At 39.5% G+C, this 27156-nt stretch overlaps 1 protein-coding gene and 1 long non-coding RNA gene across 2 annotated transcripts in view; one reads left to right on the forward strand and one right to left on the reverse strand.

The window, feature by feature from the left end:
• LOC141430959 (uncharacterized) overlaps nucleotides 1-27156 on the reverse strand; it is a 38995-nt gene that overhangs the window by 6336 nt on the left and 5503 nt on the right. The window contains exons 3-10 of the mRNA XM_074091866.1: nucleotides 21403-21552; nucleotides 19462-19624; nucleotides 18521-18633; nucleotides 18348-18411; nucleotides 16559-16793; nucleotides 11368-11372; nucleotides 1573-1630; nucleotides 519-681 (exon numbers count right to left, since the gene is read on the reverse strand). Of these exons, the coding sequence (XP_073947967.1) occupies nucleotides 519-681; nucleotides 1573-1630; nucleotides 11368-11372; nucleotides 16559-16793; nucleotides 18348-18411; nucleotides 18521-18633; nucleotides 19462-19624; nucleotides 21403-21552 (951 nt within the window). The remainder of the gene's footprint in view (nucleotides 1-518; nucleotides 682-1572; nucleotides 1631-11367; nucleotides 11373-16558; nucleotides 16794-18347; nucleotides 18412-18520; nucleotides 18634-19461; nucleotides 19625-21402; nucleotides 21553-27156) is intronic.
• Nucleotides 4654-12500, forward strand: LOC141430960 (uncharacterized). Its single transcript, XR_012451688.1, has 2 exons — nucleotides 4654-11706; nucleotides 11777-12500. It is a non-coding gene; the product is annotated as an uncharacterized lncRNA (long non-coding RNA).

Raw genomic sequence — 27156 nt, forward strand, 5'->3', positions numbered from 1 at the left:
CACTACTACACATAACCGGTCGTGCGGCGAGTGTTATTTCTCTAATCATTGCGTGTGCAGCCAGGTAAGTGCGGCGAGCGTGTTCTCTGTTCATTGCGTATACTGCCAGGCAACCGCTGTGCCGCGAGCGTCTCGGCCACGCAATGAACAGTGAACACGCTGACCGCTCGACGCCGGACGCATTCTGCTGCCCGGTCATCCACCAACACTACTACGCAAGACGACGCGGCGAGTGTGTACCCTGTTCATTGTGTGTACTGTCCAGTTAACCACTGTTTGACAAACGTCTCGGCTGTGCAATAAACCGGGAAAACACTCGCTGCCTGCCGGCGCCCAGCCTGGGGCTACTACAAAATTCGAAAATCGAAGTTCGTATCGTACCATCCCTCTCACTCCCGTATTGAATAATATTAGCGTCAATGGAACGGCAAGATACGAAATTCCGATTTTGCACGTAGTATAGGGCAAGTTTGCGGCCTAAGAGGATTCCAAGGGTTGTTAATGGGATGTGAACTCACAGCGCAGTGCAGTGGGCGGCGGTGAGCACCCATCCGCGGTGCACGACGGAGCCCCCGCAGGAGCTGACGTCGCCGGCCGCGTTCACCATGCGCAGCGCCACCTGGTGCGGGTGCTGCCCGGGGTACGCCTCCCAGCCCGACAAGATGCGCGAGCTAGACGGGTCTACAACATGTTCATCACCATAAAGCTCTTCTTAGTATCCATTACATCGTATTAGTAAACTGAGTATTATGCGGTTGAAGGCACAATACAATGTTTAATACAATGGCTTCGTTCGAAAAGTTGAAAAAGGACTGTGCGGTGAGCACGTAAGAGGCCCTGCCGCGAGCGAATTCGCTAAAAATGGCCGCGCCACACGAATTTTTAATGGCGAATCCTACTACTATATGCGGTTGCCATTCCATTCCTGACAGTTCCTATTTACGGTCATGGCATGATACGGTGTAGAGGGTAGAGACCTTTACGACCTATGTACTAGCGTTTTTGTCGGCGGTTTCTCAGATGCCCAAGGGCTCAGTCATACCGCTGCCGTGACGCCGCGTTCACGCGACGCCATCGCGGGTGCACGCAGGCGGCGAATAATCACGAAGACTTGGCAGCGTGCTCGTCGGTGCATGTTGCTCTGCTGAGAAATCGTCGCTAAAAACGCTAGACTGCACAGGCTCAGGGCCTCTGCTAAGTCGCGCGGGTACACGACTTGACGCCTGCGTGCTGTTGCTGCTCGATTAGATGACATGAAACAAGCACGACGCGCCAAGCCATAAGGGCGGTATAAACCAATCATCACACAGACACCAGTGGCGTAGTGCTGTATCATCATTCATCAGACAATCCTGAGCTGAGAGAGAAGCGGTGAGTGAGGCGAGTTGTATTGAAGACATATATAACTACCTTCAATACAAACAACCCCTCTGAGTTCATCCACTTTTGTCACCACTGACGTCAGTGACGTCATTTAAAAAAATTTAGGCAACCCGGTGGGAACCGAATTGATGACGTCATGCCACTAACGCACACATACACAATCACAAAATTTCGACACCGCGTTCCTACCTGCTTCCACTTCTGCCTGGATGACATTTTCGATGTAATCCACCGGCACATACTCCGGCTGTGCGGGCAACGCCAGTACCTGCAAGGTTCCAGACGTGGTGAAGGTAGCTGAAGACACTACAAGGTTCGTATTCGCTGTCATACAATAACCGATTTAGGCTGCCTTGTCCGAGAGGACGGAGCGGAGCGAGATAGCGGAGCGGTGCGAGGTGGTAATGCGGTGGTATGATTTGCACACTGATTTTCCATTCGCGTGTTTCTCTTCTTCGCTCCATGGCGTCGCTGGTTTTGTCTAAATTTTTGACCTAGTTACCAACTCCCCGTCCACTAGCGACGAGCGGAGATTTTATGCAATTCTATTGGCGGATTTTTATCTCGCCAACCACTCCGCTGCCTCGCTCAGCTCCAGTGGCAAGGCAGCCTTATGGCCAGGCCCAGTTCGTAAATTGAAAATGGATCCCCCTGAACAACAGCGCTGCGGCTTGCTGCAGGCTATGCTGAGTTGGGCCAATTTAACCTGTTCGGCACTAAAGTTGTACTATCTATTCTGTGACTGAAGTATCTATAATAAGTATAATAGACGGAAGCAATTTGTTTGTCTTTATTATTATTTTGCGTTATTTTTGTTCGCGTGTAGGTACTTATGTTCAATTTGTGTGAGCAATGCTAAATTGCGACAAACTGAATTTTGTTTATTTTATTTATATCTTCCACTTTTCGGGAAGATTAAAAGGTGAAATGAGCTCTGATCTCTCCTCGTTAAAACTAAATCCTGGATCCGGGCCTACGTCAGCTAGACATGTTTGATATGTGATAAGATAACGGTCAAACATTCTTTTAAAGTTAAAGCGCTTTTCAAAAATCAACATACCCACCTAATCCATCAAAACTCACTGAGGACGGACGTCCAAAATCCAGATTGGTTTTTTGGAATCTTTTTGTATTTTTTATTTCAATTCCAAATTTTTTACTTTTACGGTCATCCCGTAAAACCTAAATTGAAAATACAAACTGAAATATAGATGCACAGAAAAACCACTGCTGGTCAACGGTACAGACACGAATTTCCCCTATGCACCTCATATCTCAGCCTGTTTGCTTCTTATTTAGCCACTTAAGCAGTGACGCTAGCGACATCTATACCGTAGCCCTCATCGAAATACTTTCGGCACTCCATTACCAACCGCTCACCCGGACAAGAGATGTCGTTACTAAGCAATCAAATTAAGATTGTTTTTTTGGAATCTTTTTGTGTCCAAAATCCATGCAAAACGCAGGAGAAATAATGACTAAAAGCTTTACTAAAAGACAAGTAGGTCTATATGCCCCTCCCCCAATGACATTTACGGACCTTCTGATGCTATACTGGTAGTATAGTTACGCCGTTTTTTGAACTGCGAAAGTCGTTAAAGTATTTTTTTACCCGACTGCCCCAAGGAAGGCTTATTCCTCACCTGGCTTAAGCCCAAAGCGACGAAAAACACCGTGTTCCAGAACATCTTGACGCTCACTGATTTTCAGCTTACGTATACCGCAATCTGTTAATCTCTATCAGTAAACGGTAGCCATTGAATTAACAAATAAATCACTGCTAAACCCTTGATAAGTGCGACAGGTGAGAGATATCACTTGATTAATATTTAATACTTCACAATTACACGTAATTTTGATAAGACAATAATGCTCGATTGGGTTCTTTGTCCTTTCCTTATCAAGATACAATAAAAACAACGTGCCCCTGACAAATTCTCACACACATGACAAAATGTGTCACACACAGGACAAATGTGTCACACACAGTGAACTATAATGAATAGGATTCCCTTGCAATGCAATGCGGTGTGACCGTGACTGTCTGTGAAAAAAGAGGAACCTTAAAAAAAACAGAACACTAAAATAATACCTTAAGATAAGAGAGAGAAAATACGAACTGAAATACAAGATGCTTAGAAAAACCAGAAAAATAAGACCAGCGCTGGGAATCGAACCCAGGTCCTCGGCATTCCGTGCCACGTGCTATACCGCTACACCACCACTGGACCTTTTAGGACCTGAGTTCGAATTCCAGCGCTGGTCTTATTTTTCTGGTTTTTCTATGCATCTGTATTTCAGTTTGTATTTTCGATATGGGTTTTACGGGATGACCGTAAAAGTAACAAAAAATTTGGAATTGAAATAAAAAATACAAAAAGATTCCAAAAAACCAACCTTATAAGAGAGAGATGAAATAGAGCAGCAATATTTTTCAGGCGTGTTGAATATACGCTGTTGTAATTGTAGTTTTTCAACTTGATCAATTCCAGCACGGGACCACCGCAAAATGTTATAGAATTTTGGAAATAAAAATACAAAAAGATTCAAAAAACCCCAGCAAATAGATAGCAGCCATATTTGCTTCGCGTGTTGAATTTATTTTCTTTCATATGTATTTATTTTACAATGTAATTATGTTAGAGACATCTATTGGTGGATGGCTGAACTTTTTTGGCAATTAGTAAAGGGGCTCCGAGACGGGCCATATTTTCACTGCAATTTGTGGCCGGCAACTATTGGTGTCCCTCTCTTACTCACATGTTAGACAGGGACACCAATAGTTGCCGGCCACATATTGCAGTGAAAATATGGCCCGTCTAGTAGCCCCTTAAAAGTTGCATGTGCAATATTTATCCGTTGAGCGGTTTGCTTTTTATATGCGCCTCATGGTTGCTCACTGATATAAATTATGTATTGTTATAAGATCTCATTAACCCCTCGCATGCTGAGACACGAATCCATGTCAAATTTAAGGCTATCTTGTAGTATATTTTTTCAAATCAGCAGAATACTCTTAAAACAGATGAGACTAAAATACTGTACTTTTTTTAGTTTCCGCATACGAGGGGTTAAGTGAAATGAACAATTTCTTTTGAGAAATAAATTTCTATAAAAATAATTGAAAGAAAATTCACGTATATGGCGTCGCAACAGTATTGTTTGGAAATATTTATTACTCTTTAATCTATCTACTCCTTTAAATGGGAATCTACGCCCATCTGTTAAAGGTTAAACATAGGGACAGTAAATAAAAATGCAAAATAATAGTCTATATATTTATAAAACACTCAGTGCAACAACACGCGGCCGCGGCCGCCGCCTCTACGACGTATCACATCTATTTGTTACATTCACTACGCGCTCGCCTGTCGGCTGAACCTGCGTTTAGCGCCATCTAACAGGGGAATCAGGCAGTTAATGGACACTTTATACTTCGCTGTGCGTGGAGGGCTGCCGTCATAGCTGACCGAGGGGTATTCCCAGTTGTCAGCACTACAGCTAAACCATATTTCCTTCAAAATATATCGAAGATTTCACAACAGCATAAAAGCGACTCCGGCCAATCTTATCATGCACCCCTTCGGGTATTTTAGTTGTCCACACGTTTTTGTTAGCACTGCTAACTGCTCGGATATATTTCCCACTCGCAGTACGACTTACTGGGATTTTTTTCCCACTTGCCAGCAGTATTAATACTGCGATTTTTTTCTCACTTGTTCGCAGTGCCAACTACTGGGATTTTTCCCACTTGTCCGCAGTGCGAACAATCCAGACAAAAATCCCAATAGTCTTAATTTTTGATGGACTTGCCGAAAATTTGGTCCGTGTACCTACTGGGATTTTTTGTCCACAGTCCGAACTGGGAAATAAATTCCCAGTAGATCGCAGTGCGAACAAAATTGCAGACAAATGGGATCACCCAAATGAGTGCGAGATTGTAAGGAGTTGCTTTTATTTTATTATAATTTTTTCGGCTCTCTAGAAAGCTTGGTTTAGATCAGGGAAGGGGAAACTGCGGCCCGCGGGCCATCTCCGGCCCGCGAAGGCTTGAAATCCGGCCCGCGACCATCAAACAAAAATCAAGAGATTTCGTATTGTTACAAAATTTCATTCTCATTGGCAATGGCCAAATTAGTTTCAGAAAATACATATAAATATTTTTATTTCAGTAAATAACATAGCCAAAAATGCAACAACTTGGCCCGCCATATATTTCGTTAGTATATATTGGCACGCAAGGTAAAAGTTTCCCCATCCCTGGTTTAGATGCAGACAGCCACGCCTTTAGTTTTTTTTTTTTGCACAACGAAATAAAAAGCTCCCGTCTGCGCTAAACGTAGGACGCCAGAATAACAAAGTCACTGCGGATTTAACAAAATTTAATTAACTGGTTCCAGTAGTATTGAAACAAGGGGCAACTGATACCACAAGGCGAAGATGACAGCTTTATACGCAGATTACTAATAACTATTCTATTATAACATAAAATTACTAATTACCATTTTTTAACATGTTAAATCGCAGTGACTCGATTTAAACACGAACATATTTTTCCCGCTAGCCACACAGAGACGCCCACCAGTTAGTTAAAAGAAATTTAACCCTATACCTAAGCAAATACAGTCTATATTCAAAGAACACCCGCAGCCAAGACAGCATAGCAAGTAGAAAAAAAACAATGGTCTCTGGGTTGCTAGCCGAAAATTTTGAATCAATAATAATTTCAACTATTCTAACACTGGTAACACCGTTGTACTGTCATCACAAAAAGTTATTTTGATAACTTTCGTTTGCACTTGTTTTGACAGAGATTCTGACCAGAAATTGTAATTAGGCCTAGCATATTAAATACATACATGTGTAATTAAATGTCTAGAATATAAAAACGATATACACAATACATCGAATCGTACACAGACGCGATGACTTAGCTAACCGTTCGTTCGCTAACTTTGTGACGTTGTTTGCGTGAACATTCACGTAGGGTCAGTTATTTGGAAGATGTTGGATGTACAGTCAGCAGCTGAAGTGGGTGAGTGGTTACGGTACGGTGCTCAAAATGATCTACACACGACTTTACTGCCAAGGTAATAAGGTAGATCATTTGAGCACCACAACTGCTCATCTACTTCTGCTACTGACTGAACCACCGCTACACATTTTTACATTAAAACATTATAATATTTGAAAAACAGTTCGATGTATTGTGTGCGCTCGTGAGTTACAATATTGTTTTATATTTATACACTATGGAACGACGAAATCATAAGCTCTGTTCACTTACATCATAGGCTATAGAAGACGTTCGAAGTATTTGGCTATGAGGAAGTACCACGTAGACAAACGGAAAGTTCTAGAAAAAATCATCATTGGCTAAATTAGCAATAAATAAGACTTAAGGCTTGTCTCAGCAGTCTGTGACAAGTTCCTGATATATGTATGACGAATGTTTTGGCGTCTCTTTTTATTCCAACAAAACTGACAGAGACGGCATCACAAATAAATGTCACATATCCGGGACTTATCAGAGTGGTGGAAAAACTCGTTAGTGAAACCAGTTTTCAACTTTATCGCTAGAACAATAACACTCAAATTACATTGACTCGAAAGTGTTACTTGGACTCTTAGCTAAGTCCCGCGGTTTAAATAAAGTAACATTTTAGATACTCTTAAATATCATAGAATTTTGTAATAAGGTGGAGAACGAATTTCAAAATGAGATTGTTTTTAGCGAAATTTTTAATCACCATGTATAATCTCAAAGTTTCTGGCAGATCTTGACAAATTTTCTATTCGAAATTTTAAAGCTACCATAACAAACAATTTATCAATTTAAAATAAAAAATCATTTGTAAAGTATTAACAATTCAGAGCAAAATAACAAACATCACGAATGGTGTAATTTAATAAGTAAAACATTCCCGAAACCCGCAAATCAACCGCTAGATGTCACCACTAGCACACGAAGCAACTAGCGCCGCTCGCGGAAAAAAGCGGCACTATTGTACGAAGCAGTGACAGTCAAATAATGAAGCTTGCTACAGCAAAGAGTAATTAGAAAACCACCCAACTGAATAAGAAGAACAGGATATACTTATAATATGACGCGAGTTTTCTACAAGATGTTAATTAAACAACTGAAAACTTCAAAGTACCTAGTTTGTGCAGAATAAATAAATATCATGGGACACTTGACACCAATGAGGGCTATCGTTTTTTGTCTCACTAGATGGCGCACTGTTGCGTGAGGTTTTTAAGTATGGCTTTCAAAGTGTTATTACGGGCGTGAAAACAAAGTTTAGATTAAAATCATATTTAATACACCTTAAAACCGTACCATAAAAATATCGAGCATGCCACTGTGATGCATAGTCGCCGTTTTGTTCGGAAAAAAGGGAGGACAAAGGTTTCTGAAAGACAAAACTGTCTCAAAACACAGACATTCGTTGCCCCGGAACGCATATTTGCCATAATTAATTTCAGGTAATGCAAAATATTCGCAAAATTATTCTAATCATAAATAAACCAGCGTAGCTCACCCAAAAACTATGAGATTTGACATTTCGGAGACCTCACGCTACACTAGCGCCTCTAGCGGCGAATTCATACGCGATAGCCCTCATTGACCTAGTCCCAAACTAAGCAAAGCTTGTACTATGGATACTAGGCAACTGATAAACATACGTATATAAATAAATACATATTAAACATCCAAGACCCGAGAACAAACATTCGTAATATTATACAAAGATCTGCCCCGGTCGGGAATCAAACCCGGGACCTCAAGCTTCGTAGTCAGGGTCTCTAACCACTTGGCCATCCGGTCGTCTAAAGAAAGAAAAAGAAACAAAAGTAGAATCGATTACACGATAGGTATATACAGATTGTGTGTTTTTCAATCCCTTTAATACTGTGCACAGTCTACAAGTTACGAATTTGGCATATCGTCACTACTTTAAACAAAAAACTCCTACCTCAAAATGGATAGTTTTTTGCGAGTGAACTTTATAAACATTACGTTAAGGTTCAATTTTGTTGACATATTGATTTTAGATACGAGATTTTTTCAAAGTAGTGACGATATTGCCACTTAAATGTTTCAGTGAGGTTGCATACTGTTTTAGATAATTTAATACTACGGTGAAACGCCACTGACAAGAGCCGAGTGTAGAGTTAGAAGTTAAGTAGAATCACTGACTTAGCTTAACATATGAATGAATACTTATAAATTATTAATGTATTAGAAAATAAATACAATAATCTAACTATAAAAAAAAAAAACATAAGTAGTTGGAGTGTCTGAGGTTTTCAGTACCTAAATTAATTAACATCTTGTATTCTTGTATACAGACAAACGTTTTACGTCAAAACTGTGAGAGCCATAAAGATTTGATCTCATTTGATGCCTACTATTATTGTAGTAAGTTCTTATACTTATGAACAAAAACTTGATCAAAAATATATGAACACGACTATCGTTAACGGCGTAGAAGTGTGTCCAGATATTTTTGGTTAAATTTTTGCCACATCAATTATGTTAAATTGGTATATAAAAAGCAACTGGTTTAAGTACCAAGTGGTCTAAGAAGCAACTGGCCCTTTACTACGAAGTGCAAAATTCGAACTTCGTATCTTGATGCCCCGCTGACGCTTATACTATTTATAACGAGAGTGAGAGGGACGGTACGATACGAACTTCGATTTTCGAATTTCGTAGTAGCCCCACTGGTCTAGCAAGTGGTCTAAGAAGCAATTGGTCTTAACCTATTTGTGTCAGACACTTGAAAAAACCCCCCTCCCCCGCCCCCTCGCCCTCTTGTTCTGAGAGGAGGCCTGTGCCCAGCAGTGGGACGTATATAGGCTGGGATGACTTGAAAAAATACAGGTTAGGTCGGAGATGCGTCAAAACGCTAAGAGCCTCAGCCACGCGGAGTAGGAGCTCCGCGACTGAGCTCCGTCTGAGCACAGAATATATAATAGTACTGACGTACAGAATGGCCACGCTCCGCCCCGCACCGGTTCGAGTTACCCCACCCCTCAAGCGCAGATTGCAGGAAAACCGCAGGAAAGCAGTCGGGTGCGCGACGCGATGTATGTCGGCCGCACGGCACTAAGTTCGGGAGCAATCATTTTGCGAAATGGCAACGTGACCCTACCTACTTCCTTTTTCTAAATAAATAATGATTTCTGAAATTATCGCGATTAATACATGAAATACTACCGACCGAATAATTCGTTTAAGTTTGTAGCCGTAATGTATTTATTGTAATTGAAAATAATAATGCTTAAATACACAGACAGACACATTTTAAGTAGGTTTAAATAAATAAATAAGATTAACGATTACATTTATTTACACTATCTAATCCATACCTACATATAAGTACCTTTAAATGTCATTGGTAGCACTTATTAGGGTTTTGCGATAGTACGCGTGTACAGACATCGTCGTGCCTATGTAGATTCAAGAACGCGTATTTTGTACGGCGTGGCCGCCATGTGATCCGAGTCAAAGTATTTTAGACTTCTTGCTACTTAGACCAGATGCTACATAGATCAATTGCTTCTTAGACCGGTTGCTACTTAGACGAATTGTTAATTTGCTACTTAGACCAGCTGCTTTTTAAAGGGTGATACAACCCGTCCATCTCTTTGGTAGTTAAAACAAATCCAACAATAATTTCAATATAAACACTACCCCTCTTACCGTCACTGCTTAATACTTAATTATTACTATAATTATACACCTATAACCATGAAGACACGAAAGTTACGCCACATTCACGACCTTATGCCGCGACAATACAGACTATAGCAGCGTAATTAAGTCAACACCTAGCAAGCTACTCTAAAATACGAAATACAAATTTTTAGAATGCTTTCGATTATCAGTTTAAATGCAAAATTTGTGAATGATTCGGTTTTTTTAATCGAAATATTGAGATTGGCAACACTGTACAGTCAAGGAAACTGAATCGCGCACCAGGGTGGGGCCTTTTCATAATAAATTTTCCTACGATTTCTTTGACAGACGTATGGAACGTCGATATGACATCAGTAGCACAACGGTACCACAATGATTCGCGATTCGGTTTCTTTGGCTGTACCATCGAAGACATACCTAAGTGACGGTTAAAGAGGAACTAAGAGAAAATGACTTCTATCTTTATTTGCCATTATAAGTCTAAGACGATCCTACTTGTTTCGGTTCCTTCGGAAGACCTTCATCAGGGATGAGAGAGATAACGAAATCATTTTTTTTTTGCTTACTTTAATAGCATTATTTCGTATGGCCTTATTTTATGGGGATCTGCTGCAAACATGGAGTCAATTTTTATCTTACAAAAGAGAGCAATTAGAGCAATTTATAATTTGAAGACGCGTGAATCTTTAAGATGTTTTTTTAAGGAAACAGGTATCCTAACCCTGCCGTCGCTTTATGTTTTTAAAATAATCATGTATGTTAGGAAGAACATAATATGTGATTTTCCCACTAACGTCGATAAGCCAAAGACTACTAGAAACACAGGGAAGCTTAAAGTTCCATCTTACAGACTGGCTAAAACCAAAAAGTCAATTCTGGGAAATTGCTACGTTTTTTTAATAAAATTCCAAAAAATATTACAAATGAAACGGATACAAAATTCAGATCTATTGTCAAGAAGAAGAGGCGTGTTATAAACTTAATGATTAAACATCATGGGCAGGGATATTTGGAAATAATTCCGACACGCACTAGCGATCCCTTCAAATAGCGAACCTACTGTGTTAAAAATAAAGTTGTGTTAAATACTTGTGATGTATATATATCATTTAATAATATTGTACATCTGTTTAAAAAAAAGATACCTCGTTGAGTTTCTTGCCGGATTCTTCTCAACTCAACAGAGGTTTTTCCGAACCGGTGGTAGTTTTTTTTTGACATTCATAAGTGCTTGTTATAGCCTATATTTAATAAAGATATTTTGACTTTGACTGAACCCCTGCTGGGACGTTAAGCGACCCCACAAGTTGTGGTCCATAACGTCTCTGCCAGACCCCACTCCCCTCTGACTCTACACCGTGCGACGAGCACGACGGGTTTTCTGTCTCAGTCAGTTAAGGACGTCTTCGCATGTGTGCCACTTTTTTGTCACTAACACCCCATCTCAGTGCACCCAACCCTGTACTGGTGCAGCCAAAATTACAAACATCAATTATTATTTATTAAACAAGAAACGACAATTGTCAAAAAGTAGATTAGCATTTAACCCTATGACTGCCACGGTCGGCAAAACGCGACAGCTGAAAATCGTGCCATAGGCGCTATGTCGGCATTACGTGCCGCCTATGGAGCGATTTTCCGAAATTTTTTTTTTGGTCGTCTGTGGCCGACCGTGGCGTTCAAAAGGTTAAGCTGCCGAAAAGACATGAATTATTACACTTGTGTTATGTTATACTGTTGAATACAAAGATATCGATAGGGCGAAAGTTACAAAGATATGTATACACGACCTTAATGTGAAGTCGTGTATAAATATTTTTGTAACTTTGGCCGTGTCGAAATTTATGTAGTTGACCGTACAGGTGACACATCGAGACTGGTCTCGTGATTAAACCAGAAAATAAAATTCTAAATTTCAAATACGCAATTAGTGCGAAGTCACATCTGGTTTTCGTAAGCACCATCAAAATTAGTTTAGCCCTGTATGCGACGTCCTAGTATCCATTCTAACACTAAACCATACTATGATTCTATATCCATATGACTTTTGGGGTTTACAATATCGAAAACATTTTCACAGATAAATCGCTTCACCGAATTTTAATTTCATAAAAATTCGAGTTTCTGCTAAGCCCGTTAACAATCGAAATGCTGAAAAATCAAACTTAACCTACATGATTAAAAATTTATAAGCATCTACGGGATATATTATTCAGTTAAACATAATTCGGTGAAGTGACAACTATTGCAAAAAGATTTTCGGTGAAAAAATAATACCCCGTATGGAGTAAGGAGGCGAGATATAGGCCAATATTACATTATATTACTTAAAATTCTATTAAAAGTGACATTTATATTTCTTCACGAAGCCTTGCCAATCGAACTTATAATTCGTCAATCACTTTTTAAACGATAAATTATAGTAGATATAAAATTACTAAATCTCTATATTACTTCCTTGGCAAACTTTAGCTACCACGTAACATATCTTTGGTGCCAAGACCAGTGATCTACAACACAATGAGGGCTTCTTTAAAGCCGAGTTTAGACTTGCAACAAAAATCGTGCAAATCGTATAACATTGCGAGCCCGTAAAGCCAACGAGTTTGTAGTGGCCAATCGAGCGCCGCAATGTAATGCAATTTGCACGGTTTCTTGCAAGTCTAAACTCCGCTTAACAGAAGTTACTTGGCGCTAGTATCGTCCGGTATGTTTGTCAATATCTACATTTGTACATGAAACTACCGTGAGACTTACTCATATTAAATATATTGACCCGGATAACTCACGTCTTAAATCGAGTTTAGCCCGACATGTTTCGAGCTAATCCGTAGCCCTTCGTCTTCAGCAGTGCGCGTGTTGCAGCAGCCGCCGAGTCGCGTTGCTCCGAAGACGAAGGGCTACGGATTAGCCCGAAACATGTCGGGCTAAACTCGATTTAAGACATGAGTTATCCGGGTCATTTAATATCTACATTTGTGTCACTTTTGTTAATGGTAAAATAACTAAATGAGCCAATAACAAGACCGTAACGTCGCCAGGGATAATTCGCCTGTAAAGAAATCCCCATTAATACCGCACAGAGAAATTCAGACTGACAAGAAACAGTAGGAAAATGAATAAATAACTAATACATTTCTTTTTCACTCAAGATCACCCAAGATTATTGTCATATCCAGCACTTTCGGCAAATGACAGTCACGTAAAGTTAAGACCTCTTTTAAATTTCTACTTTTTATTGTCAGACTTCATATTCATTAAATTAAATGCCCGTTTTTATTACAATACAGTAACAAGAATTAATAAATAAGAAAAATATTGCGTTATAAAGTTTGTGTATAACTTTGAACCCGACGAATGAAAAAGTTGACGGTTAAGATTATATAAGGCATCACGAAACGATTCCGGAATCTATCAGCCATTTTATCCATACTATTATTATAAATGCGAAAGTGTGTTTGTATGTTTGTCCGTCTTTCACGTCGAAATGGAGTGACGGATCAATGTGATTGGCATAGAGATAGTTTATGGGCCAGTAACTGACATAGGCTACTTTTTATCCCGGAAAATGCACAGTTCCCGAGGGAACAGCGCGCGATAACCGAATTCCACGCGGGCGAAGCCGCGGGCAAAAGCTAGTTTTATTTATAATAGTTAAGTTCAAATGAGTACCTTTTCAAAGGTTTTTCAAAAGTACACGATTAATTTTCAAATATTCTGGTTTCATTATTTGTGTAACTTTTTATAACGCCGTAGTTTAACTGATAAATTAAACTTGAAAATCCATGATTCTGACTTCGAAATAAAGATATTTCTCTAACTCTTTTATGTGATTCCACTGACAGTTGAAGTACATGGCGTAAATATTTTATGTATTTAGAATATTATTCTATAGTATTTACATACAAAGTTAAAATAAGTGCGGTACGGAATGAAGTTGCTGGTTCGAATTCAGCAACAACATTTTTTTATGTGCGTCACGTGTTACAAAAATAAAATATGACGTAGACAATGGACAGCTTTGTGCGTAAATAAGAAATGGTGTGCTATTAAGCTCTCTACACTAGTAAATAAAGTCACAATAATTAGCGTATCCAGATTATCATTTTAAGATCTCTCGACTTTAAAAAGTTGCAATTCGTTCAGTAACCATTACCAATGTAATTTTATAGGAACTGAGTTTTTTAGGGATACTGAATATTACAACATTAAATATAAGTATCAAGTAAAAACGGTATCATAGACATTGCGCACATTTGAAAATTAAAAACAATTTTGTTTTATTTTCAAAAGTGCGATTCAAATAGACCCTTATGAAACTCACTTCGCCATAACAGAGACACTTTAACAACATTAACTTTGTTTATCAGAAAACCATTTAACAAGTCTGTTAAGTTTCCTACTATCAAATACATATTTAACTGATAGCAATTCATGTCAGAATTAAGAGTTTATAATTCTTTCTGTTTATATCGACCATAGACAATTTTCTCAACTGCGTCTTTATCGTTAAATCGGTTAATTATGTCTTCAAAGGTATAGCCAGTACGGATACCGTAAAACAGGGTAACTTTGAGCTGTTAGGGCAAGTTTCTCGACGAAATAATCTTCACCGATCTTTTCATATGGAAGATATAGATATATATAATACTAGAGTGAAAAACGTTTTTACACAGGCCAAGTAATAATCAATCTTATATCAATGCATGCAATGTCATAAAGACTTTGACATGGAAAAACTTTTCTCACTCCAACTATGGCATTTTGAAAAAAACATAAACTTACCTCATAGTTTCATGCCAGTTTCTACTCAACGGAGGCTTTTTTGAACCAGGTTGTATCTTCGACATTCGACGATGATTAATAAGTGCTTGTAATAGACGAAATTGAGTAAAGATATCTTGATATTTTGCCTTTGATTTTGAATCAAAGTAGCCCCGTTTTACGGCATAGGATTATGAGTTTACATTTTTTGAACTGACCTCATCAGGATGATGTCAGGACCTACATTCCCAATGACATTGTATCTATACAACCCCTATAATCTGGTTTAGTTCTCGTAACCGTCAACCAATTCTGTTAGTCTATTTTGTAGTCTATTATCAAAGGAAATAGAGACGATACTTTATAACAATCTTCCAACCATAATCTGAGGCCTTATTTTGCTAACAATGGTTTCACTACTTTTTTCTGTCACACAGGGTATAAAGATACGGTGAATGCGATTGCTAACATCAGCGTGGTAGAAAATACGGCCTCTGTTTTGACTACGAGTTCGCTGTCTTCATTTGTGGTTAACCACTCAATGGTACTCAGAAGTGGTTGAGCTCGGTTCAAAAACTTTAAACTATAACAGGTCAAGACAAAGGGTAGAAATGAAAAAAAAAAACAGTGTGAAAGAACAAAGTAAAGTTGTCACCGTATCCCAGGTTATCAACGTTTGTCCTTGGGGCGGCGGCGGCGCGGCCGGCATCAGCTGCGCTTCTCCTGCGGGCCGCGGAACACCTTGACGGCGCCGGCTGACATCAGGTAGAACCAGTACAGCTGGGGCAGCAGGAGGATGAAGATGGAGACCTTGCAGCCGGTCGGCAGGGACTGTATTGTCTGGAAAAGATTTTATAGTTGATTACAAAGTATGTAACAGAAGCAGCGCGGGTACAACCCCATCAGATGGACTGATGACGTGGTGGAGGTAGTAGAAGTAGTATGGAGGCAGGCGGTAATCAGGTAATCACTTAACATTAGGTGAACCGTCTGCTCATTTGTCCGCAAGGTATTTCATAAAAAGGCCGGGCTGGTAATTTTTGGCTTGCTTTGATGGAGGTCTATGTCCAGTAGTAGATGTCTTTCGAGTAACGATGATGACGATGTACCGAAGATCTACTGAGTTTCAGTAAGTAGATGATAATAAAAGTGTAGGAAAAGGGGAGCGAAGTTCACAGTCCTTCATTTCAAAATTGACACAACGAACACCGTATTTGAGCGGTATGTGGGAAGCTTAAATAAAACACATCAAATCACCTCAAAGTAAGAAAAACCGATGACCTTGCTATACATAAGGTCAGCCCAGGCAGGGCAGGGCAGACCTAGCACGCGGCAGAAGAGGACTTTAGCACTATTATAGAGGAGGGAAGATCACAACCCCTTTATTTTAAAAAATGACACAGCGGACACCGTACTTAAGCGGTATATGGGAAGCTTTAATAAAATCCATTAAAACTCACGGTTCTCTGCCTTTTCCTCTCACGATTCCCAAATGTTTCATTTCCCAACTCAGGGTTTTCTCTGAAACTATTTTTTTTTCGGAACTTTCATAAAACAAACCTAACCTTCTGTGTTCTATAAAAGTATAAGAAAATACAATGAGAAAAATTGATTTCGGAGAAAATTGAGAGTTGGGATATGAAACAGTTGGCAAATGAAACATCTGGCAAACCATAATTCTGCGAAAGGTCAGGATACCAAAACTCACCTCAAAGTAAGACAACCCGATGACCTTGCTATACATATAGCACACGTAGGGCAGACTGAGCACGCGGCAGAAGAGGAATGTCAGTAGCATCAGGACTCCGTTGAGCACGTAGGCGCGCGTGGCCTTCAGCTTGAGGCGGGAGAGGATGCCGCGGAACGACACAAAGGGGGTGGAGAGTTCCATGAGGTACACGAAGCCGAACACGCAGTCGCCGAGGCCGCCGCGGAGGTACTTAGGACAATTTAAAACGTTAATTTGAAGACATCTTCATCAGTGAATATGAAAAATTGATTTACTGTCATTCAGTACAAATGGAAAATCGTCCACATGACCATTTTGAATTCGGATCAAAATTAATAGGTCCAAAATGAATTTTGTCGAAATGTAACTGTGCCGAAAAAAATTTAGAATCAAATTAATACTTTTGCTTAGTCTACGTAGATAGACAAGATTACATTTTAGATGATATTCAAGATGGACGGTTTTCCTTGTTGTTGTATTTCAAAGTGGCATTCTTCTGTTTGGACGTGTAATTTCGATCTGTCGATTGTCCATTTGTACTCAATGACAGTAAATCGAAATAGTATTTTATGCAACTGTATCGTAATAGGGGTCCTTAAAACAAGAGTGCGGGTTTATGAAACGAGGCGTAGCCGAGTTTCATAATAGGGTCACATGAGTGTTTTAAGGTCTAATTAGGTACAGTTGCATAAAATACTATTTCGATTTACTGTCATTGAGTACAAATGGACAATCGACAGATCGAAATTACACGTCCAAACAGACATCCATTACCTATGGTTTTTGAACGCATAATTGAGGATTTACTATACGGGTGTAGCTAAAACTGTATTACTCCTTTGCAACCAAGAAGTGAAAGCAGTATGTTTTGATTGCGCTACATCTTACAAAATAACCCGTAAAAATATACAATACAATTCAAAGACTCTTTATTGTACACCAGAAATAGTAAGCGATACAGAAAACAGATACACAGAGAAAAAAATACAAGGTAAGCAATAGGCGGCTTTATCTCAGCAGCAGATCTCTTCCAGTCAACCTTTTTTACAGAAAGAAGGAAGGACTAGTTTACAACAGGTGGTGCATCAAAAGTAGATCAGAAAATTAAAACGCAACAGAAATACAACGAATACATACATAATTATGTCGTACATATAATATACGTCTAAAATAAATATAGGCAGTGAGATAAACAGCAACAAATAAATAAATAAATTATCATAAAGCTAATTGTTACAAGAATGACGACCGGATGGCCGAGTGGTTAGAGAACCTGACTACGAAGCTTAAGGTCCCGGGTTCGAATCCCGGCCGAGGCAGATATTTGTATGAATAATACGAATGTTTGTTCTCGGGTCTTGGATGTTTAATATGTATTTAAGTATGTATTTATCTATATAAGTATGTTTATCCGTTGCCTAGTGTCCATAGTACAAGCTTTGCTTAGTTTGGGACTAGGTCAATTGGTGTCAAGTGTCCCATGATATTTTTATTTTTTTTATTTTTAATTAATTTTTAAAGCGAAAAACATTGTCAACCAGTTAGCTGTCATGTTATAACAATCCGGAGTTAACATATGTTAAGGGTAATGCCTATTTACATAAATATTGTGCAGTTTATTCTTTCCTTTTACTGAAATAGGGTTTGCATATCAATGAAAAACTTAAAGTTTTTTTTTAAGGTAAGTTATAGAGTACTGTTCCTACATGCATTGGCAACGAGTTCGACGTAGATAAAAGATCATCAGTGGTGATGTAGACTTACCACAATGACTAGGAACCCGAAGCCTCCGATGAAGAGATGATGGAACAGTATAACTGGCTCGTGTCTGCAATTGAATTAGGACTACCCTCAGATACTTACTAAGAAACTTTAAATGATTAATGTAGTTCTTTAGGAACCAGTCCAAATGGTACTGTAGGTAAGGTGTCACATACTTGCAGTACTGGAAGAAAGTGGGGGACAGCTTGGCGGGCGCCGCCGCTAGGGCCCCGTTCTTGGGCTTCCGAGACTTGTCTTTGACGTCACCGAGCACCATATTGACATGTACCTGAAATTAATCATTTTATCTAGATCAGTGTTTTTCAGGCCCCCTTTGGTATGAAAAATATTTGGCGACCCCTTGCTTACCTCCACTTACATTTGTTTGTATAATTTTACATTGAAATTACAAACATTGAATAATTATACACAGTAACGATGACAGTGTTTTGGCCACTCGGTTGTGGAACTCCCTACCGATAGACTTGAGGCGCGCAAAGTCCTTGCCTATCTTTAAGTCTATGCTTAGGGAGCACTACCTGTCATCTTGCGTATGAATGTATTAGTTAGCTTATTTATGTGTTGTTATGGTATCTATCTACCTATCTATCTGTTTAGATTTGTTGTGTATGTGTATTGTATGTGTTAGTTTTATGTATTATTGATACAGCTCTAATCTACTGTAAATTGCACCACCTGCTAAAATGTATTCCTTATTTCTGTCCATTGTAAAGGTTGCCTGGAAGAGATCGCTCTGAAGCGATAAGGCCGCCTATTGCTTACCTTAGAAAATCTTTATGTATATACTTGTGTTCTCTGTACTGTTTACTGTATTGGTGTGCAATAAAGAGTTATTGTATTGTATTGTATTGTATTTTAATGATACTGCGACCCCCTTAATCTGTCATCTCCCAGAATAACAGGATCTAAGGAATTCGGGCACAAATTTGTGCCTCTGGGAGAGGACAGGTTAAGGAGTATCCGCGACTCCGCGACCTCCCGGGGGGTCGGGGAGTCGCGACCCACAGATTGAAAAACACTGATCTAGATCATTCTACGGCCCGACGGACCGTTGTCTTTATTAATTATTTATTTTTAATCAGCAAACCGCTCTCACCATGTACATGGACCAGATGTCATAGAAGAAGTAGGCGGCGCCGAACCAGGCGTAGCCCTCCGAGACGAAGTGCGAGGCGTGCACCACGTCCCTCGCGCACGACCAGCCCAGCACCACGGCGCCCGTCACGCAGCAGAACAGCGCCTGCACCGCCGACACCAGCCTGAGGGACAGGGATGGGTTTTGATCCCTCGGTTACTCGTAGAACCTTATCGAGTCGATGCGGGCTATGCCGTCAATGCGGACGTGCGATCACAGCTAAGATAGGCTACGTAAGCCATCTTAGGGCCTGTTGTTTGATCAGTAGTTAAAGATACTAATAGTCAAATTTCCTTTGAAATGCGTTAACTATTGTTATGTTTCCCATACAGTTTAACTATTAGTTTGTTTAACTACTTATCAAACAACAGGCCCTTAGAGCGCATAAGCATCAATCGAATAATTGGGAGTCGAAGGTAATCGGATCGTTCGGATCATCATTATGACGACCAGATGGCCTAGTGGTTAGAGAACCTGACTACGAAGCTTGAGGTTCCGGGTTCGATTCCCGTGTCGGGGCAGATATTTGTATGAAAAATACGAATGTTTGTTCTCGGGTCTTGGGTGTTTAATGTGTATTTAATATGTTTTATGTATCTATCTATATAAATATATTTATCCGTTGCTTAGCACCTATAACACAAGCTTTTCTAAGCTTACTTTGGAAGTAGGTCAATTGGTGTGAATTGTCTCGTGATATTTATTTATTTTATTTATCATCATCGTCGGGCAATGACGTCGGGTGATGATTATTCGAGCGGTTTGTTTTGCCCACATTTTTGTTGACATGGTAAAAGATTCTGTTAAGCCAAGTTTAGACATGCAAGAAAAATCGTGCAAGTTGCATTTTGCATTACATCGCGACGCTCGATTGCCCACAACTCGTTGGCTTTACCGGCCTCGATCGCAATGTAATCCAACTTGCACTATTTTTCTTACAAGTCTAAACTTGGCTTTACAGTTTCCAGGTTATCTAGTAGAACTACTCCTGTACTAAAAAATTCCAAAGCCCATTCATAAAAAAATTTAAACGCTCGAATAAAGCACTCAATCGCTCAACTGGCGAGTTGAAAGCGAAGGGAGCCCGCAACGCTTTCGTCGCGAGCGCGCAACGATATCATACCGCCACAAGCGCACATCAAGTAAGCTGTACAATTATTAAATACAGTATACATACATACATACACATATAATCACGCCTCTTTCCCGTAGGGGTAGGCAGAGACCACTTCTTTCCACTTGCTACGATCCTTACATACTTGTTTCGCTTCGTCCACTTTCATTATTCCCTTCATACATGCTCTTCGGTTTAGGGTACTCTTGACCTGGCCTTTTTTCAAGACGTCCCTGATTTGGTCTCGAAACCTCCGCCTAGGTCTACCCCTTCCAACACTTTCATTCACACTCGCTTCATACACTTTTTTCGTCAATCGTTCTTCATTCATTCTCTCGACATGGCCAAACCATCTCAGCATACCTTTCTCAATTTTTGTCACTACATCTTCTTTCAGACTACAACGTTTCCTTATCTCACTATTTCTTATCCTGTCACTCAGTTTAACTCCTATCATACTTCTTAACGCTCTCATCTCAACTGCATTTATTCTGCTTTCATGTTTCTTCTCCCATACCCAACTTTCACTTCTGTACATGAGTACAGTATTACATAAATATAGTATTAGAACAATTATTATTGTACCAGAGTGTACAATATGGCATTCTTGGCACTATACGCAGCTAAGCTAATTCGCTGCGCGCTCACGCCGATGTCGTTGCATGCTCGCGGCGAAAACGTTGTATGGGACCTAAGTGGCTGGCAAAAGCAACATTGCGGGAGCACGAAGAGCAGAGCGAGGAGCAACACGAGGAACATAATCTGGCTATTGCTAACTACCGACTCACTTATTGTTAACATCGAGCACGTCGCCGCAGCTGAGCCGGTACTTGTGCCGCAGGCTGGAAGACAGTGCCAAAGTGTTTAGTAGCTCGAACAGCGTCGTGAAGTAGACCAGCCCCAGCAGCGTCAGCGCGCAGCCGCGCTTTATCGTGATCCTGAAACGAACGACGAACGTGAGCTCATATAAAAAAAAAAGTTATTCGAAATATTAATTATTATTATTATATTTAATTAAAGTGGGCGACCGAGCTTGGGCTCAAACTGGGCGAGCGTTTTCCCAAGCTAGATCGATGTTTCATCCCCGAAAACCCTTCGAAAAATTTCGGACGAAATTTGGTATCTACCTACATACCAGGGGGCCTACCATGATCTTTTCATAAACGATCCAAACGCAGAGCAGTTCAATTTAGGCACCTAAACTGAATCTTTGAAATTGGTACCACGACGTTTATTTCTCAGAGCTGAGTCTCAATGGTTTACAAGTGAATGAAAGACCTATATTGTCTCTGGTCCGAAACTGAAACGCTAAGTCGCGAAAGGGATGCCGCTATATGCAAACCAAATGTTGTATACTAAAACCTCTTTATTTTGGAAAACCATAACTCTATGTGATTCCGTGTTCTTCGCAACCGTTGTGTTGATTATAAATAAAATGTTTACACTATCACTAATCCACGAGTCTCTTTTCTCACTGAAAAATTAGTTTTATCAATGAGGAGTTAAGAAGCACAATATCTATGAAAAGTTATAAAACTTGAATAAAAGTTTAAAAGTTCTTCTGTTTGTTTCATGGTGTGATAGTTAATAGATATTTTTTATTAAAATGTGATATTTAAATTCTTTTGTATTTAGTTGTAACGTAGTAATTTAATAATTTAATTTGTAAAAATACATTGGAAATACTCGTATACATTTCGGACTTTACGATAAATGACAACTGTTTAAAGCCGGGTGCGCATCATGTGATTAAAGTTCTATCTTTGTCACTCTTTGCTACTATAAGCAGGACAGCAACATGTCAAACTGCCAATTTGCTTAAGAGTGTAGACCTGCTTTATAACTGCCTTTGTGACGGGACACCGCAGGGGTCAAATGAGGGTCTTTACTTAAATTTTGCTTATTTAATTCAGTTTATCACATTTTTGGAATATGATTTCTGAAAACGCTTCACAAAGCCTATTTCTCCAAATGGTTTTCGATTTATTATCATCCCAGCCTATAATCGTCCCACTGCTGGGCACAGGCCTCCTCTCAGAACAAGAGGGCTTGGGCCATAGTTCCCACGCGGGCCCAGTGCGGATTGGGAACTTCACACGCACCATTGAATTGCTTCGCAGGTTTGTGCAGGTTTCCTCGCGATGTTTTCCTTCACCGCATAGCTCGTGGTAAATTTCAAATGTAATTCCGCACATGAATTTCGAAAAAGCTCAGAGGTGCGAGCCGGGGTTTGAACCCACGACCCTCTGTTTCGTCTGGTTTTCGATTTATTATATGTTGTCGAAAATTAGGACATCCCAATTACCAAACATTGTTTTACGCGGACAACGCAGCGTTTATCGTATAAACAACCGAGCGCTGCTTTAATAAGCATTCATCACCCTGCAGGGCTACTCCGAAACTCGAAACTCGAAGTTCGTGTCGTGCGGTCCCTCTGACGTTTATACTATTTAATACGAGAGCGAGAGGGACCGCACGACACGAACTTCGAGTTTCGAGTTTCGGAGTAGCCCTACTGCGCAGGCTATGCTATGGATGATTCTCCGAAAACCGCTATGTTTACGCCATTTTTTTCTAAGTATCAAGTAATTACATTACGCAACACGCACGTGTAATATCAGACACGATCATTGAATATTCATGCCGCAGTAACTGTTAAAGAACGCGACTGGCGTTAATTACATAATTTCCTAAGTGTTGACCTTAAAATAGAACTCAGAACTTTGTTTACGCGTAGAAGGTGTCACTAAATTATCTAATCCTACTAATATTATGAATGCGAGGGTTTGTGCGTACTTGCGTCAGTGTGTGTGCGTGTGTGTTTGACAATATTTGACGTTAAAACGGCTGAGCTGATTTGGATGAATCTTGGCACAAACGTACTTTTTATAACGTGTCTAATAAAAGGATAAAACGAGCTGTCTTAGCGAGTTCGTTTCGTCGCCTCACTGACGCGTTCTAATGATTTTATCAAATTACTAAAAAAATCTAGTAAAATGAAATAAGTTTTTGGTAAAAATTTCATTTTTAATACAAGCTTTTTTGCTGACTGTACTTTTTGTTGACTGTACTTGTATTGTCACCCAAACTACATTTGCATACCAAATTTCAAGTCGGTGCCATAAACCGTTGAAGAGTTTCGTCCTGTGGAGACGATCCTGGCCGGATTACCAGGATGTCACTACCAGATTATTGTATTGTCACGCAATTTACATAAGTATACCAAATTTCAAGTCAGCCCAACTATCTACTGGAAGTTGGTCGAATTTAACTTGCAAGATTTGATTACATACACACAGACAGACAGAGAACGGGACAGGTGAACAAGTTGCCTTATTTGGCTGATTTCGTCATTCGCACAAACAGATTCAGGGATTTGATCAAAATTAATGATTTGGCAAATGATAAAATAGTTTCGCCAATTCAACATCCTGCGTGATTTGGTCATATCCCTTAGAGATTTGTTCCAATCTCTGTTTAGGCCATTTTCCTGCGACGCACATAAACACGTAACTAAACTAACTAAACGGGATCCTGCAAAAAACCGTATTTGTAATAACCTCCTCCTTTTTTGAAGTCGGTTAAAAAACGGGATGTTCCTGTTGGAAAGGCTCTAACTAGAATTGCATAAAATATAAAAGAGAAATCTGTTACAAGTATAGGAAATCGTTCATTACACTTCAAGCAATCTGCTTCCTTTTTTTCGTCAATCATCATATAAATTTTCACCTAAAGCTAAATACTTAAAACCGAAGCCGCGGTGACTTAGTGATTTGACCTATAGCCTCTCCAGCAGATAATTGTGGGTTCAAACCCCGGCCTTTTCGAAATTCATGTGCGAATGAACTTTTTTAATTTACTACGAGCTAAAACGGTGAAGGAAAACCTCGTGAGGACCTGCACAAACCTGCGAAGAAATTCAATGGTATGTGTGAAGTTCCCAGCCCGCACTGGGCTCGCGTGGGAACTACGGCCCAAGCCCTCTTATTTTGAGAGGAGGCCTGTGCCCAGCAGTGGGAGGTATATAAGCTGGGATGACGAAATACTTACACCCATTTTTCATCTCAAGAATTCATGATACATAAATTAAACAAGGTTTATCGCCTCGCTGTTAAAGTGGATCAGCGATGTTTAAAGAATGTTAGGATGACGTGAAGAGGTAAATTACTTTAGGTGCGTCGAGTGCAACGATATCGTAACCAGTAGGCCGTTGTGTGTCAGAAAAAACGCTTTTTATTCTAAAAATAACCATCTCCTTGTGTTTATCGGGAGCAAATAAATTAGATAAGTTGACATCGGACACAAACAAGATGCTTCACTTCAATAATATAGTTTGTTATTTATTTTTGGACAAGTAATAGTTACTTACTTCATTGTTTACATTTTTCGATGGGCTCTTTATAAGGGACCATATAACTTTTTTTTTTTTCAATTTAGGCGCAAGCCTACAGCAGTAGCAGGGCTACTGCGAAACTCGAAACTCGAAGTTCGTGTCGTTCGGTCCCTCTGACACTTGTCGTATTTAATACGAGAGCGAGAGGGCGGTATGATACGAACTTCGACTTTCGTAGTAGCCCTGCGGGAGAGACGTGGGAAAATCAATGTGTCAACATAATTGAACCTTGTCGTAATGTTCATAAGGTCCACTCAGAAGAATTATCTACTTTGAGATACGAGTTTTTTTTTAAGTAGTGACGATATATAAGCTAAAGCAGTATGGAAGCTACGTTCGTACTGGTTTTCTGGCCATAACTTTTGTGTTAATTAGTTTCAAATGAAAACCCTCGACCAGTTTTTAGAGACGTCAAAGACGCACCCAAATATGTAGATTTCGTATATGTTAGATCTTTCACGTCAATAGAGATACGAAATAAGTGTTTTTTCAGACAATGTTTAAAAAAATCATACAAAATTAAGTATTCATTTTTTTCAAAGTCCGGTAGACAAAAATGGAGATAGAAGATTGGAGAACCGATAGCCGAGATACGAATCAAAACTTGTCAAAAATCGATGAAAACCTCGAGTAACCCCTTAAGCAGCATTACCACCACTAATGTGCGAGGATGTGTTGCGAGAAATGTGTTTATCATTAACTAATAGAAACGCTTCATTTCTCTCGCCTCGCACAGTATATCTCGGGTGGAAACAGCTGAGCGGAGCGAGGCGATACCTACCTCGCCCGCAGTGAGTTTCCTGACAACTTCACTATGTCATAAGAAAAGGGCTTATACTTTGTTAAAAGGCCGGCAACGGACCAATGACTCTCCTTGAGTAGTTGGTAGTCATGGGCAGTGGTGTTCATTTCCCATCAGATGACCCGCTTGCTCATTTGCATCCCTCTCACAATAAAAAAAAACTACTAATATAAATAACAAATACTTTTCATTCAATCAAATGATGGAACTCTCAAGTGGCCTTTATCATCTTTTGACTACTTATAGTAGAAGATCCGAACTTGAAAAGATCTTCACCGGTCTGATAATAGGATGAAATGTATTTTTATAATAAATTTAGTATTTTAGAAAATATATTAGAAATGATTTTGCTAAAAAATCCTAGACAGGCAATTTTTTTTTTTTAAATGATTTTTAATTAAATGCAGACAACCCTATATCGACGTGTTCACAATAAAACAGCGCTTAAGTTGATATACAATTTGTTTTATTATCTAATCAAGTGAAAGTAACGGGCATCGATATAACTATTTGAATTTATACCTGGCAACCCATTAGTTCGTCCAGGTAAACAATAGCAACCCTAACGTCTACATATTTTATAGCTTTTATACTTTAAGTTAATATAAAATTTTCTTATTATCTCGATGATGCAACAAAAATTTATTAAAAAATCATTATTTTTAATAATTAAAATAGCCTTTAGAAAATCCATTTCTAATATATTTTCTAAAATACTAAATTTATTATAAAATACATTTCATTCTATTATCAGACCGGTGAAGATCTTTTCAAGTTCGGATCTTAGACTATTAGTATTTTTGTTTAAAGATCGCGTCTGCTGTTTCTCTCTGCGCGGCCGCTCCAGTGACCTTGTTCAGGATATTACAGCGCGATAATTACTCAATGATCGCCGCGCGAGCGTTCTAAATAGCTCTAATCACACTCATGAATTGCCAATAACATTCTTTTGAATGGAGAGACCGTACAAGTTTTTTTTTCTTAAGCTCCGACGCAAAAAGAGGGGTGTAGCTTAATCAGCAGCAGCGAGTGGATCGATTTCGATGCAGTTTTTTTTTTACGTGAAAGCAAGTTTTCTACTGGTGGTTTTTAGCCACGGCCGTCTTACAACCGGCCAGCCCTGGAGCACAAAAGAACTTGGGGCCCTTTTGGAATGTAAAGAAATCCATAATTATATTATAAATGCGAAAGTGTGTGTTTGTATGTTTGTCCTTCTTTCACGCCGCAACGGAGCAACGCATCGACGTTATTTTCGGCATAGAGATAGTTTATGGGCCAGAGAGTGACATAGGCTACTTGTTATCTCGGAAAAATGCAGTTCCCGAGGGAACAGCGCGCGATAACCGA

This window comes from Choristoneura fumiferana, chromosome 9 (genome assembly GCF_025370935.1).
Source record: "Choristoneura fumiferana chromosome 9, NRCan_CFum_1, whole genome shotgun sequence".
In the NCBI taxonomy this organism is placed as follows: Eukaryota; Metazoa; Arthropoda; class Insecta; order Lepidoptera; family Tortricidae; genus Choristoneura; species Choristoneura fumiferana.